Here is a 15,594-nt window from a genome sequence, read left to right on the forward strand (position 1 = left end):
ACTACAGGACCAGAGTGGTCTGCTACCATGGCAAATCCACTGGTTGCCATGACAGTTTTTGAATTGGATATTTTAATACATAAAGTAGAAAGTCTTTGTTTTTTTTATTCAGACTAATTTTGCATTCGTAGAACTGAAAGGCCAAGGATTGTGGGAATTGTACTGTGGGGATGGTTTGTTGATTCTGTCAGTTTGGCTTATGACTCGAGCACAGTTATAAATTGCATGGATGCATTTCATCCACGGGATTAAATCTGTTATAGTATCTTTTTCTTTTAAACTGAATTCATTTGTGAATTTAATCCCTCAAGTTAAATTGGATAAACTCCTGGATAATTGTAAAGTAATGTGAATTTTGAGAAGCTGCATTTTTGTGGTTTACTTGCAAATTTAACTGTTACAGTTATAATCCCTGTGATCTCATTGACCCTTAAGCTGCTTATAAGAGTCTAATTATGAGTCTTCATCGAATTTTAAGGAAAAATAAATTTCAAGTTGCAGGTAATGTTTTATCTTTAAAATCTGGGTTATTTAAAACTTGTTATTTTTGGCTTTGGTAGAAAGCAGTTAAGTTTAAAGAAGCACTAATTGTGTCACGTGATTGCTTTTGAGATTGAACTTAATATAGTAGATGCTGAGCTTCTGTCCGTTGGAGATGAATTTGAATCCCTGTCTTGACTGATCTAGTGCTCATGATGAGTGTTCTGTAACAAGTGGTGATGTTGCTTGATGCAGACAATGAGATACTGAAGATGGAAACATTTATTTCCCACATTTGACCAGAACATTTTCAACGTAGTCTTATTTATATAAAATAAACCATATAGCTCAATTGCTGAATAGTAGCATGAATTCAAATAGTTGAAGTTATATATCTGTTATATTCACTCATTATTTATTGCAGTTTAGGAGAAGTGTATACTCCATAACTATCTCTCTTGGCTAGAGGCAGCTCTTCACTGGTAAGCAGTTAGGAATAAGAAGAAATGGGAAATTTAACACACTAGTGTTAAAGGCTCAGTTGTTTCAGGCCAGTTACAGAAAGTTCCATTTTTCTTTGTGTTCTTTCTGGATCCTATCTTAATCTCAGCAAGTGGCGTCTTCCTTTCAAAATGTTTCTGCTGTTGTAATTATCCCATAGTTTTTGTCTGGTGTTCTCAACTTGTTATCCTATACTCTTGATGGCACTTCATTATGTAGGTCCAATTTTATCCATTTTCTAGCTCTTCAAATGGATTTTTTTTTTGTATTTTGTCCTGTTTATTATTTCTTTCTAGAAAGGTTTCTAGGTCTGTGGTGGTATCATCAAAAGTCAACAAAATGTTGAAGTTACACAATTCAATAAAATGGCTGTGCATTTCTGTTTGTATTTATATGTTCACTGTGTGCTCGTAAGCTGAAGGACAACAGTACTGTAGAATTGGATTTCTTTTCTTCCCGCGTTTTTTGTAAGCAACCATCTCCCGGGTGAGATTTGGCACAGATCATCTGTAGTGCTAGATCCTCTCTTGCTTCAGACTTGCAAATATTTGACTAAGACTGCTCCATGAGGACTCTAAAAGTTGGTTGCTGCACTCTTGTTGCCACCTGGCCCATCTTGAACAACGCCTGTACCTGATGTCTAGCTAGCCCTGTCATCTTATGGCTCCATCTGACATTTCTGATGTTCATTTGCAGCCAACTCCATCAAGGTTGAGATGTACAGCGATGAAGAGGCAGGGAAACTTCTGGCACAGGAGGATGGCGCTAGTGATAAAGATGAAGCAGTCATTGCGGATGAGCCTTTGACGGAGCCGCTAGGATTCTGTGAGGGCACGGGGCAGGGACCTCATTCTCCTGGAGGGATTCGTCTTCCTAATGGAAAACTGAAGTGTGATCTGTGCGGAATGGTCTGCATCGGACCGAATGTTCTTATGGTACATAAGAGGAGCCACACTGGTAAGTATGCTTACAAAAGTAAGGAAATGGAGTGACATGTGGTGGGAATTTAAAGTCTCTATCTGTGGTGGCAGTTATTTGAACTCACTTGTAATTTGTTTTCCCATGAAGCTTGCCCATTTATTTCTGCCCCTGGGAGCCTCTACTTATAAGAGCAAATAGATGGAAGTTATAACACTCACCCAGCTCTGGCAACTGAACTTGAGGACAATAGAATTTCCTTTGGGAAAACTTCCTGCAGATATCCTTGGAGCATTCTTTTTTGGTTCTTGCTATTTGTGCTTTTTCTTTCTTGACTTGTTTGAGGACTTCAGCAACATAACTGCAACATGAAAAAATGTAACCAGCAGGGGACAATTTGGTTTCACAGCAGAAAACTAGAATGAGTTGGCACAATATTCAGTGAAGCTTCATGGCTGGCTTACATGGGGAATGGAAATAATTTCATTGATACATCAGGAATGGTTATTCTGTAGTAGTTGGAGATGCACTGAGGCAAAACAAGTTTTATCCTGTGCCAAGCACACAAAATATCAGAGCTGGGGTTGCCAGATGCAAGATTTTTTTAAAATAAAGTCCTTTTCCCAGTGTTGATGTCCCTCAGCATGAGCACAAAAGTTACTGGAAGACATTTGAAACTGTTTATTACCAGAATGTAGTGTTCACAGATGATGTCTAATGAAATTTGTTCTTTGTTCAGTTTTGATCAATGTATGGCAAGAAAGCTGAAAACATTGTTCAGGCCTTGGAGGGTTGGATATCATTTACATGATAATACCCACATAATCATTTTTCTCAGCATTTCTTAGATTTGCAATTATTAATTTGCAGTCACTTTTGATAATACTAGTGTTCAACTGCACAGTTGGTACTTATCTTTTGTAAATATTAAGTGCTGCTGCTGCCGCCAATAGAATATTGCATCTGCAGAGGGCCAGATTCTACTTGACAATGTGATCAACGTGACAGGATATATAAGTACTTGGATAAATGGGCCTGATTAGGGATAGTCAACGTGGCTTTATGCATGGTAGGTTGTGTCTAACCAATCTTAGAGTTTTTTGAGGAAGTTAACAGGAAAGTAGATGAAGGCAAGGGAGTGCTTGGTGTCTTTGTGGGCTTCAGCCAGGCATTTGACAAGATCCTGCATAGGAGGTTGGTCAAGAAGGTTCAGTCACTTGGTATTCAATATCAGGTAGTAAATTGGATTAGACTTGACTTTGCAGGAGAAGCGAGAGAGTGGTAGTAGATGGTTGTGTCTCTGACTGGAGATGTGTGTATAATGGTGTGCAGCAAAGATCAGTGCTGGGTCCATTGTTGTTTGTCTTCAATAGCAATGATATGGATGATAATGTGGTTAACTGGATCAGCAAATTTGTGGATTACACCAAGATTGGGTGGTGTAGTGGACAGCAAAAAAGACTATGAAAGCTTGCAGCAGGATCTGGACCAGCTGAAAAAATGGCAAATGGAATTTAATGAAGTCAAGTGTTGTATTTTGGGTGGACAAACCAGGGTAGGACATACACAGTAAACAGTAGAGCACTGAGTGTGGTAAGACAAAAGGATCTGGGAATAAATGCACATAATTCTTTAAAAGTGGCGTCGCAGGTAGATAGGGTTGTAAAGAGAGCCTTTGGCACATTGGCCTTCATAAATCAATGTATTGAGTACAGAAGCTGGAATTTTATTTTGAGGCCTAATTTGAAGTATTGTGTGCAGTTTTGGTTACCTACCTACAGGAAGAATATCAATAAGATTAAAAGAGTACAGAGAAAATTTACCAGGATGTCGCTGGGAATTGAGGACCTGGGCAATAAGGAAAAGTTGACTAAGTTAGTACTATTTTCCCTGTAGTGCAGGAAAATGACAGGAGATTTGATAAAGGTATACAAAATTATGAGGTTTATAGATAGGGTAAATGTGAGCTGGCTTTTTCCACTGAGGTTGGGATGAGGCTAGAATTATGTGTCATTGGTTAAGGGTGAAAGGTGAAATATTTAAGGGGAGTGAATGTGAAGTTGGTGTGAGTATGGAACGAGCTGCTAGCGAAAGTGATGGGTGAAGGTTCGATCTCAACATTTAAGAGAAATTTGGACAGGTACATTGATGGGAAGGGTATGGAGGGCTATGGTCCAGGTGTGGGTCAATGGGACTAGCCAGAATAACAGTTTAACAAGGACTATATGGACTGAAGGGCCTTATTCTGTGCTGTAGTGCTCTATGACCTTACAACTTCACTTAATGCTAAATTGAATATGTAACTGATCATATTGATTATGGATGAGACTAAATTCATCCTTCCAATGCAATTTTAATCTTATGATCTGAACTACAACTAATTTACTAATAAGTAATCTGAAGGGTGAATTGTTGATGGATTTGGTTTATCTTGAGTGTTTTTAATTGATTGTCAGCTTGGCATAGTTGGCAGAATTCTTGCCTCGGAAGGTTTTTGATCTGAACCTACTCCAGCACTTGAATACAAATTCTAGATTACAGCACTAAGTAGGAGCCACGTTTCATTCTTCAGATTAGACGGTGTGTTATACTCCTGCATTGTGCTTGCGTGTCAAAGTGATGCAGGTGGACCTTGAATACAGTGGCACTATTTAAAGACAAGGAAATTTGGCAGATTTCTGTTCCTAGCTACAATCAAAACAGTAAACTGCTTACTCATTTTTTCTGTGTGTCGGACTGCAACTGTGCATAAAATGGCTGCTGCACTTACTTAATTGTTTGTACTCCAAAGAAATTCATTATAAATGCAGACCTCTTGAATTCTGAGATACGATGGTGACTTGTGTGGGCAATTTATTTCTTCAGTTTACTATTGCCACTTGTTCAATTTGACAAGTTCCAAAATGTCGTTCATATTTCTAAGGAAGTATCAGCTCTGCATAACATTGAATTACACAAAATGGAAAATCCTTTGTTATCCTTCAGCTTATTGTCTGCAAACATTTTGTTTTGAAAAGCTGATAATGTTTTAAACCTTTTTCTGTTTCACTCTTTGAACTGTATGCCCATCTTTCTTCCTCCAGGTGAACGCCCCTTCCATTGTAACCAGTGTGGTGCCTCATTCACACAGAAAGGAAACCTCCTGCGGCACATCAAATTACACTCTGGGGAGAAGCCTTTTAAATGTCCTTTCTGTAATTATGCCTGTCGGAGAAGGGATGCACTCAGTGGACACCTCCGAACACATGCAGGTTAGTGGGTGGAATCCTGTTTGGAGCAGGGAAACAACTGAACTGAATTTTGACCTCCTCATACAATAACTGTTTCAAAGATTAAGAGGGGTTGAGTAAATACCTTCAGAAAACAATTAAATTATGTTTAGAGGAAGAGGAAGGTGCAAGAATTCAGCTTACTCCAGCTCAATTTTTGTTCTTTACCCACAAAATATATTACAAATAATTTATTTTTATTTACCCAGTGCATGTTTTAGTTTTATAAAATTTTGAAAAGTACATCATGCTTTTAAATTGTACTATGCATATTTTAGTCTCAAATTTGCAAAACAATAGAACACAAGTAGTAAGAGTTGGTAGTCTATTCAGCCCTTCAATCCTGCTCTGTCATTTATTGAGGTCATGGATTCCCTTTCACCACAGTTCAACATTCCTGGCCCATCCACCATATCTCCTGATTCCTTAAGTATCCAAAAATCCGTCAAACTGAACGTTTGGGGATAGAGTATTTTAGAGATTCACCAACCACCTCTCTGCATAAGGAAACTTCACCTCATCTCAGTCTTTAAAAAGCTACCCATACTGCTAGACCCCCAAAGGATTTTGTTGATTTTGATGAGATAATTTCTTTTTCCTCCAGATTCTGCAGAACACTGGCCTAGTGAAGCTGGTATGAAAAGTCCATATTTCCTAATCCCTCGCCACTTTAAAGTGTACTCTGCTTTTCGGTTTTGTGTACCTAAGTGGAAGGCTTCACACTATATACTCTATCTGCTGCTGACTTAAATTGTCTGTATTCTCTCAATCTCTTTACTTTTTCATCTCCATTTGCAATTCCTCTAGTTTTGTATCATAAAGTGATAATCAAGTTTCTTTTAGATATGTACAGTACTTTATATTGGCTGTATATTGATGTTTGAACTTGAAGCACAAGCTTGCCAACCTGTTTTTTGATCAAACCCAAGCAGAAATTATCAACAGGAATGATACTAGCATGGATAGAAGATAGTCTGATTGGCAGGAGGCAAAGAGTGGGAATGAAGGGGGCCTATTCTATTTGGTTGCCAGTGACAAGTGGTTTTCCGCAGGGAACAGTGTTGGGACTGCTTCCTTTCATGTTATATGTTAGTGATTTGGACGATGGAATTGATGGCTTTGTGGCTAAGTTTGCAAACGATACAAAGGTAGGTGAAGGGGAAGGTAGTGTTGAGGAAGCGGAGAGGCTGCAGAAGGATTTAGGTAGATTGGGATCACGGGCAAAGAAGTGGCTGAAGGAATATAGTGTAGGGAAGTGTATGGTCATGCACTTTGGTAGAAGGAATAAAGGCGTTGACAATTTTCTAAACAGGAAGAAAACTCAAAATCAGATGAGCAAAGGGACTTGGGCATCCTTGGGTATGATTCCTTAAAGGTTAACTTGCACGTTGAGTCAGTGATAAGGAAGGCAATTGCATTTTGAGAGGAACAGAATATAAGAGCAAGAATATGATGCTGAGGCTTTATTGTGAGCAGTTTTGGGTTCTTTGTCTAAGAAAAGATGTGCTGGCATTGGAGAGAATCCAGAGGAGGTTCGCGAGAATGATTCTGAGAACAAAAGAATTAATATATGAGGAGTGTTTGATGGCGCTCGGCCCATGCTTGTTAGAGTTTAGAAGAATGGTGGGGGGGGGGGGAACCTTATTGAAACCTTTTGAATATTGAAAGGCCGAGGTTGAGTGGATGTGGAGAGGATGTTTCTTATAGTGGGGGATCCTGGGACTAGAGGGCACAGCCTCAGAACAGAGAAGAGGAAGAATGTCTTTAGCCAGTGGGTGGTGAATCTGTGGAATTCATTGCCATGGATGGCTGGGAGACCAAGTCATTGAGTATATTTAAAACAGAGATTGATAGGTTCTTGATTAGTCGGTGTCAAAGGTTATGGGGTGAAGGCTGGAGAATGGGGTTGAAAAAGCTAAACCAGCCGTAATGGAATGGCAGAGCAGACTTGTTGGGCTGAGTGGCCTAATTCTGCTCCTGTGTCTTATGATCTTCACTATAAACATTGTGTGAGAGGGAAGGAGATAAAAACTTGTGTTTGTAGAGAACATAACTGAATAAAATTAGCAATTCCTGCAGGACAGAAGCTGAATGCTGGTGAGTGGTGGTTAGTAATTGGTAAACTGGATCTTAGTTTGAACGTAAATTTTAAGTGAAAATATAACTTAAGTTCCATCTCCAATCCCTCACAGAATAGTTGATGAGCAGAAAAGCATAGCAACGGCATTTCAAAGCACCTTGACGTGTTCTTCATTAATTATCCAGACGAGAACCAGACTGAAGGATTTTGAGGATAAGAATAGACCTAGCTGGAGAATTGATGGAGGGAACATAGTGGTTCTTGTGCTCCAAAGAACACGTAAATATGAAATGTAACCAGCGACAACTAAGGGTGCAAGTTTAAATTTGCTTTAACATCCTTGTAGTTTTTAAGATTACTGTTGACTATCTGGGAGAAATTTGTTACCTGTTTATCTCTGGTTTTCTATTTCCCCAGGAATTAACTGGAATGGTACTCAGTTGGCTATGGAAGTACTTCAGGATGACTGAAATGGAGTACAATTCCTATGAATACAAATTAACTGATAGTCTATGAAAAGAACAGCTTGATGGATGAAGTAGCTTTTCATCCCAAACTTAGCCAGGTGTATGACATAGCTGCATTCACCCAGCTTAGATATGCATATATTTTTCAGTAGAGGAAGCTAAATTAAGAACAATTTCTTGTTGGAATCTTTTTGAAATGTTCCGTGACATAAATGTGCCCTCGGGTTCTAACTCAAATGATTTGTATCAGTTCATTGTGATTTATGGTTCTGAAGCAGTGGTAGCTGTGGTATTTTCATTCTTGCCAGTTCAGCCAGTGCCACTTTTTCTGTAAACACAGAAGATTAAAAAAAAAGAAATATCTTCTTATGTTATTCTCAACAGCCATGCCGGTTAGCAATTCACATGATAAAATCAGCTAGGTTGCAAATGCATGTCTTATTTGTGAAAAAGGTAAGCAGAAGTGCACTTTAACATTTAACACAGAACTCCCATGATCTTGACCACTGTTTATGCATTGTAGGTGGGAGGTGATGATAAATATTGGATTTGCTGGATGATAGAAGCCCATATATTTCATTTTAGTTAATATATCCCCGATGAGATCTTTTCTTTGATTTGAACACAGTAGAGCTAATTTTACCTCTGGAACTGGAAATTCCCACTTTGATATTAATACAAAACTTGGGTTGATTACGTGGTGCCTTTCATGACCTCTGGTCATCCTGTGGCCATAGCCAACTGAGTATCTGTGGCAAATGATCATTTGATGATTGTACATATGATTAGTAAATCTTGCAAGCAGTTGTTTATATTGTTACTTATGTTTTACTTTATTAAATTATATTGAATACTGTTATTCAATTTCGCTTGTTTATCTTGCGGGTTTATAATGCTGACCAACAGGGCTCCTATAATGTAAATCTGTATGCATTTTCTGTAATGTTAAATAATAAGTGAAATAATTTGTGACTGCTTGGAATATACTGAGGAAGGATATTTATCAGGTCATTAGTTTGACCTATGCATATACTAAGTTTTTTTTGGTGAGAGAGTAAGCCTTATGCCCATGGTCTCCAACGTCGTTACAATGAGGTTAACATGTCTACCCAAGTCACGATGACCTCCATTGCTGTCAGCTTCCACGCTTCCTCATCCTGTCATTGTGTGCCATTTTTGCCACTTCTATCATGATGTCATTACCAAACATGTTTCCTTCAAATTCTAAAGGCACCATTTCTTACTGAGCATGCTTGCCAGCTTTTCAATTCCCTCATTGTCCACTCTATTTCCCACAGTATCTTCTCTGCAATATTGCTCAAATCATTTTTCAAGCAAAAGGGTAAACCATTCAAACTAAGCAATTTATAAACCACTAATAGGTTTAAACCTAATATGTTAAAAGCTTATCCGGCTTAAGGTTTAAACCATGAAAACAAGATAAAATACAATGCAAGGCAAATGTTTTCACAGTGTGAAATGCACTTTTGCCATACTTTCCATTGTCCAGCATCCCAAACAATATTTTTGAGAGGGAAAAGGACAAATAACTTTCTTCTCAATTTAGTGCACTGCTTATGATTCTATTATGTCAACCACAGAAATGCCGACTGACCACTTTTTTTTTATTATCTCTTCATATGGAAAATGGAAAAAAAAACCTGCAGGTTGTGGGAAATATAGCACTGGTGTTAAAAAAATTTAAGTAAAGGTGTTTGTAGGCTATGTTATGTAATAGTTCCATGGCAATCAGTGGAACAGTTCCTTTTGAATAAATTGTCAGATTTAGTCTAAGAATTGCAATTGTGTAGAAACTGGAAAGGTCTTAGTAACTGCTCAAAGATGATTAGTGTTAAAGTACAGACGATTCCCAAGTTATAGTGGGGGTTGTGTTCCTGAAAAATCTCCTCACCATCAAGAGCATAGAGTCATAGAAGTCAAAGAAAACTACAGTGTAGAAACAGTCCTTGAGTCCATCTAGTCCATAGAACCATAGAACACTACAGCACAGTACAAGCCCTTCAGCCCTCCATGTTGTGCCGACCCATATAATCCTTAAAATAAAGTACTAAACCCACACTACCCCATAACCCTCCATTTTTCTTTCGTCCATGTGCCTGTCCAAGAGGCTCTTAAATACCCCTAATGTTTTAGCCTCCACCACCATCCCTGGCAAGTCATTCCAGGCACTCACAACCCTCTGTAAAAAAAAAAATATTACCCCTGATGTCTCCCCTAAACTTCCCTCCCTTAATTTTGTACATATGCCCTCTGGTGTTTGCTATTGGTACCCTGGGAAACAGGTACTGACTATCCACCCTATCTATGCCTCTCATAATCTTGTAGACCTTTAGCAAGTCCCCTCTCATTCTTCTACGCTCCAGAGAGAAAAGTCCCAGCTCTGCTAACCTTGCTTCATATGACTTGTTCTTCAAACCAGGCAACATCCTGGTAAATCTCCTCTGCACCCGCTCCATAGCTTCCACATCCTTCCTATAATGAGGTGACCAGAATTGAACACAATACTCTTAAGTGCGGTCTCACCAGTGATTTGTAGGGTTGCAACATGACCTCTCTATTCTTGAACTCAATCCTCCTGTTAATGAAGCCTAGCATCCCATAGGCCTTCTTAACTACCCTATCAACCTGTGCAGCGACCTTGAGGGATGTATGGATTTGAACCCCAAGGTCCCTTTGTTCATCCACACTCTTAAGTAATTGACCATTAACCCTGTACTCAGACTTCTGGTTTGTCCTTCCAAAATGCATCACCTCACACTTGTCCGGATTGAACTTCACCTGCCATTTTTCTGCCCAACTCTGCAGCCTGTCTATATCCTCTTGTAACCTTCGACAACCGACAGCTCCATCCACAACTCCACCAATCTTCATGTCATCCGCAAACCTACTCACCCATCCTTCCGCCTCTACATCCAGGTCATTTATAAAAATCACAAATAGCAGGGGTCCCAGTACAGATCCCTGTGGCACTCCACTAGTCACCGACCTGCAGGCAGAATACTTTCCTTCCACAACTACCCTCTGCTTTCTTCCTTTAAGCCAATTTTTTATCCAAACAGCCAAGGTTCCACTTATCCCATGCTTCATGACTTTCTGGATGAGTTTCTCATGAGGGACCTTGTGAAATGCTTTGCTAAAGTCCATGTAGACCACATCCATTGCCATACCCTCATCAATTTCTTTTGTTACCTCTTCAAAAAACTCAGTCAGGCTTGTGAGGCATGATCTTCCCTTCACAAAGCCATGTTGACTATCCATGAGTAGACTGTACTTCTCCAAATGCTCGTAGATCCTATCCTTAAGAATCCTTTCCAGTAGTTTGCAGACCACCGATGTAAGACTCACCGGTCTATAGTTCCCAGGTTTCTCCCTCTTACCTTTTTTTAAACAAGGGAACTACATTAGCCATTCTCCAGTCCTCCGGCACTTCCCCTGCAGCCAGAGAGGATTCAAAGATCATAGCTAATGCTCCTGCGATCTCTTCTCTCAGTTCCCACAACAACCTGGGGTGTATCATATCCGACCCTGGGGATTTATCAATCTTAATGTTTTTAAGAAGATCCAGCACTACTTCTTCCTTAATCTCCACATTGTCCAGCACACAGGCCTGCTCTACTTCGACCTCATCCTGATCAAGATCCTTTTCACTTGTGAATACTGAAGCAAAATATTCATTTAGGACCTCCCCAACCTCCTCTGCTTCCAGGAACATGTTGCCCTCTTTATCCTTTAGTGGTCCCACCTTCATTCTCATCATCCTCCTATTCTTCACATACGCATAGAACGCCGTGGGGTTCTACTTAATCCTACATGCCAAGGCCTTCTCGTGCCCCCTTCGAGCTCTCCTAACTCCTTTCTTTAGCTCCTTCCTGGCTACCCTATATTATAAGCCCCTCCTACTTCCTGCTTCTTATATCTAACATATGTTTCCTTTCTCCTCTTGACGAGTTGCCTCACATGTTTCGTCAGCCATGGTTCCCTTTTCCTACCATTTTTTCCTTGCCTCAGTGGGACAAACCTATCCTGAACCCAGCTCAAGTGGTCCCTAAACTTCTCCCACATTACTTATCTGCTTTCCTCTTTGAACATCTGTTTCCAAGTTACTCTCGCTAGTTCCTGCCTCATCCCTTCAAAGTTAGCCCTTCCCCAGTTAAGCATTTTACCATTTCGTCTGATTTTATCCCTTTCCATAGCTATGCTGAAGCTAATGGAGTTGTGGTCACTCTCACCAAAATGCTCCCCCACCAAGAGGTCTGTCACCTGACCAGGTTCATTACCCAGAACTAGATCCAGTATAGCCTCTCCTCTCGTCGGCCGGTCCACATACTGTGTCAGGAATCCTTCTTGAACACACTTGACAAATTCAGCCCCATCTATCCCCCTTGCACTCAGGAGGTGCCAGTCAATATGAGGGAAGTTGAAATCACCCATAACTACTACCCTGTATTTCCTGCACCATTCTAAAATCTGTCTGTTTATCTGCTCCTGGGTGTCCCAAGGGCTATTTTGGGGCCTATAGGCTACTCCCAGCACAGTGATTGATCCCTTCCTATTTCTGACTTCCACCCAGACTGACTCCATGGACACTCCCTCTGCAGCATCCTCCCTTTCTATAGTCGTGATACTACCCCTGACCAGCAATGCCACTCCCCCCCTTTCCTACCTCCCATCCTATTCCTTTTAAAACACCTGAACCCCAGGACCTGCATCATCCAATCCTGCCCTTCCTCCAACCAGGTTTCAGTAACGGCCACAACATCGTAGTTCCACATACTAATCCATGCTCTTAAATTCATCCTCCTTGTTCCTAATGATCCTAGCATTGAAATAGGCACATTTCAACCCCTTTAACTGGCTACAATTATGTTCTGTCCCCTGCCTGTCCTTGATCATCAACTCAGAACCCTTAGCATCATGCCCTTGTCCTTCTACCTTAATCCCTGCACTCACATTCTGATTCCCACCCCACTGCCAAACTAGTTTAAACCCTCCCCAACAGCTCTATCAAACCTGCCTGCCAGGATATTGGTCCCCCTGGGATTCAAGTGCAACCTGTCCTTTTCGTACAGGTCACACCCACCTCAAAAGGGGTCCCAATGATCCAGAAATTTGAATCCCTGCCCCCTGCTCCAATCCCTCAGCCACGCATTTATCCTCCACCTCATTCTATTCCTATTCTCACTGTCGCGTGGCACAGGCAGTAATCCCGAGATTACTACCTTTGAGGTCCTGCTTTTCAACTTCCTTCCTAACTCCCTGTAGTCTTCTTTCAGGACCTCTTCCCTATTCCTAACTATGTCATTGGTACTAATATGTACCACGACCTCTGGCTGTTCTCCCTCCCACCGCAGGATATTTTGGACGCGATCAGAAACATCCTGGACCCTGGCACCTGGGAGGCAAACTACGATCCGAGTTTCTTTCCTGCATCCACAGAATCGCCTGTCTGACCCCCTGACTATAGAGTCCCCTGTCACTACTGCCTTCCTCTTCCTTTCCCTACCCTTCTGAGCCACAGGGCCAGACTCTGTGCCAGAGGCACGGCCACTGTTGCTTCCCCCAGGTAGGCTGTCCCCCCCCAACAGTACTCAAACTGGAGTACTTATTGTCAAGGGGTACAGCCACAGGGGTACTCTCTAGTACCTGACTCTACCACTTCCTTCTCCTGACTGTGACCCATTTCTCTGTTCCCCCTTGGCCCCGGAGTGACCACCTGTCTGTAACTCCTCTCTGTCACCTCCTCACTCTCCCTGACCAGACGAAGGTCATCGAGCTGCAGCTCCAGTTCCCTAACACGGTCCCTTCGGAGTTGCATCTTGATGCACCGGGTGCAGATGTGGCCGTCCAGGGCGCCGGGAGACTCCAGGACCTCCCCCATCTGACACCGACCACAGAAAACTGGCCTCACACACATACTACCTCCTTTTGCAATCAACAACTACCTCACCTCGTGTCATTGAGCCAAAGCCCTTTCACTCTGCTGCCTCTCACTCTGCTGTCCGCTCCCAACGCTGCCCGCTGGATATGGCTGCTTTCTTTTTAAACTGTTCGCACTTAACTGGCTGATGTCGCACGCCTGTGCAGTCCGGCCTCTCTCTTCTCCCGAGAACTCAAAATGTCTTCCCGCTGGAAATCCTTAGGTGCTCTCCCGCTGCCTTCTTGTTGCGAATCAAAAAAGAGTCCATGCCGAATAAATTAAACTGCCATCCCATCAACCTGCACCGTTCAAAAGGCAGTGCCTCAAGAAGGCTACATCTATCATGAAGGACCCTCGCCCTCTAGAAAATGTCCTCTTCTCATTACTGCCATCAGATTTCTGAACAGTCAATGAACCCATGAACACCGACTTATTATTTTCCTCCCTTTTTGCACTATATATTTATTTTTATATGTCTCATTGTAAAGTTTGGTAATGTTTATGTATTCTACTGTACTGCTGCTGTACAGCAACAGATTTCATAATATACGTCACTGATAATAAACCTGATCTGTCCATTGATATGTGAACTGTTCAGTATGTACCACTGTTGTCCAGATGCTGCAAATTCAAGTGGACAGTAGGTGTGATTGCATCCTCTGTAAACCCGTTGTGGCGGTAGGCAGTTTGAACTGTATAAGCTTAAACATGCTAATAGGCCTTAGTGTGCTTAATAATTTTAGTTAGTTTAGCTTGTTTTCCCTTTTAGCTTGAAAAATGATTTTTAATACATTGACAGTTTAAATAAAGTTTACATATCAACGCTTAGAAGGCATACATTGAGGAGCTAAAGTAGCTGGTAGAGTGGAGCAAGTACAACAACCTGAGTCTCAATGTGAACAAGACTAAAGAAGTGATTGTGGACTTTAGAAAGGTGCAGGGTGACCGCTCCTCACTTCACATAATCGGCTCCTCCATGGAGTGAGTTAGGAACACCGGGTTTCTGAGAGTGCACATAATGGACGATCTCACCTGGTCCCTCAACACCACCTCTTTAGTCAAGAAGGCACAGCAGCATCTCCACTTCCTGAAGAGATTGAGACGAGCAAAGTTCTCTCCCCCCCACCCCCATTCTAACCAATTTTTACAGGAGGACCAGCTGCATCACTGTCTGATATGGGAATCGCAAGGCATCTGGCTGCAAGATCTTACAAAGGATTGTGAAGACTGCTGAGGGGGTCATCGGGGTCTCTCTTCCACCCATCCGGATATTTACCAGGAGTGCTGCATATGCTGGACCCTTAGCATTGTCAATCAGAATCACGAGTTCTGATGAAGGGCCTGCTGAGTTCCTCCAGCATTTGCAGGTTTTCTTGTGTTTGAGAATATGAGTTATTGTTTCTCTAGTATCCATTGGGCCTCACTTTGTTTCTTAAATCTTTTGTGGCTGATTAGAAGTTGGGATTTAACAACATTTGCCAGTGTCTGTGGTTCCGATGTGGGTTTCGGGGGAAAATGAAGGAGTAAACTGCTGATAGTAAGATCATTTCCTAACTAACTAAATATTTGAGATGATATCTTTTTCCATGTCAAAATAGACTAAGACTGATGGATCTTGCAAAGTGTAAAAATAATTCATCAGTTACCTTATTATTTAAATCCATATCTGACCCTATTTAATGTACCATTTGCCCCACATCCATGTGCTTCACTTTTAATCTGTTTCAAGCCAATATGGTAGGTAGGATGATATCACTATTTCCAGTCGTGATATGGTATGCAAAGAAGAGAGTGGCTGTTCTTTCTCCATGTTAGATGAGTTTTTTGTTTCCCATGGTTAATGTGATATAAAACTACCAACAGATGAAGCAATACTTGTAAAGAAAGGTTAGCAATTAAAGAGAAATCAAAACCAAACTAACATCAAGACTGCAGATGCTG

At 41.2% G+C, this 15,594-nt stretch overlaps 1 protein-coding gene across 10 annotated transcripts in view; it reads left to right on the top strand.

Annotated features, from left to right (window-relative positions):
- Nucleotides 1-15,594, top strand: part of ikzf4 (IKAROS family zinc finger 4) — a 165,158-nt gene that overhangs the window by 128,989 nt on the left and 20,575 nt on the right. For 6 of the 10 annotated variants that reach the window (XM_059955923.1, XM_059955924.1, XM_059955925.1 and 3 more), the window contains exons 4-6: nucleotides 1,678-1,938; nucleotides 4,983-5,150; nucleotides 5,773-5,802. In XM_059955923.1, the coding sequence (XP_059811906.1) occupies nucleotides 1,678-1,938; nucleotides 4,983-5,150; nucleotides 5,773-5,802 (459 nt within the window). The remainder of the gene's footprint in view (nucleotides 1-1,677; nucleotides 1,939-4,982; nucleotides 5,151-5,772; nucleotides 5,803-15,594) is intronic. The other 4 variants (XM_059955926.1, XM_059955921.1, XM_059955922.1 and 1 more) reach the window with 2 other exon arrangements.

Source organism: Hypanus sabinus, chromosome X1 (genome assembly GCF_030144855.1).
Source record: "Hypanus sabinus isolate sHypSab1 chromosome X1, sHypSab1.hap1, whole genome shotgun sequence".
NCBI lineage: Eukaryota > Metazoa > Chordata > Chondrichthyes > Myliobatiformes > Dasyatidae > Hypanus > Hypanus sabinus.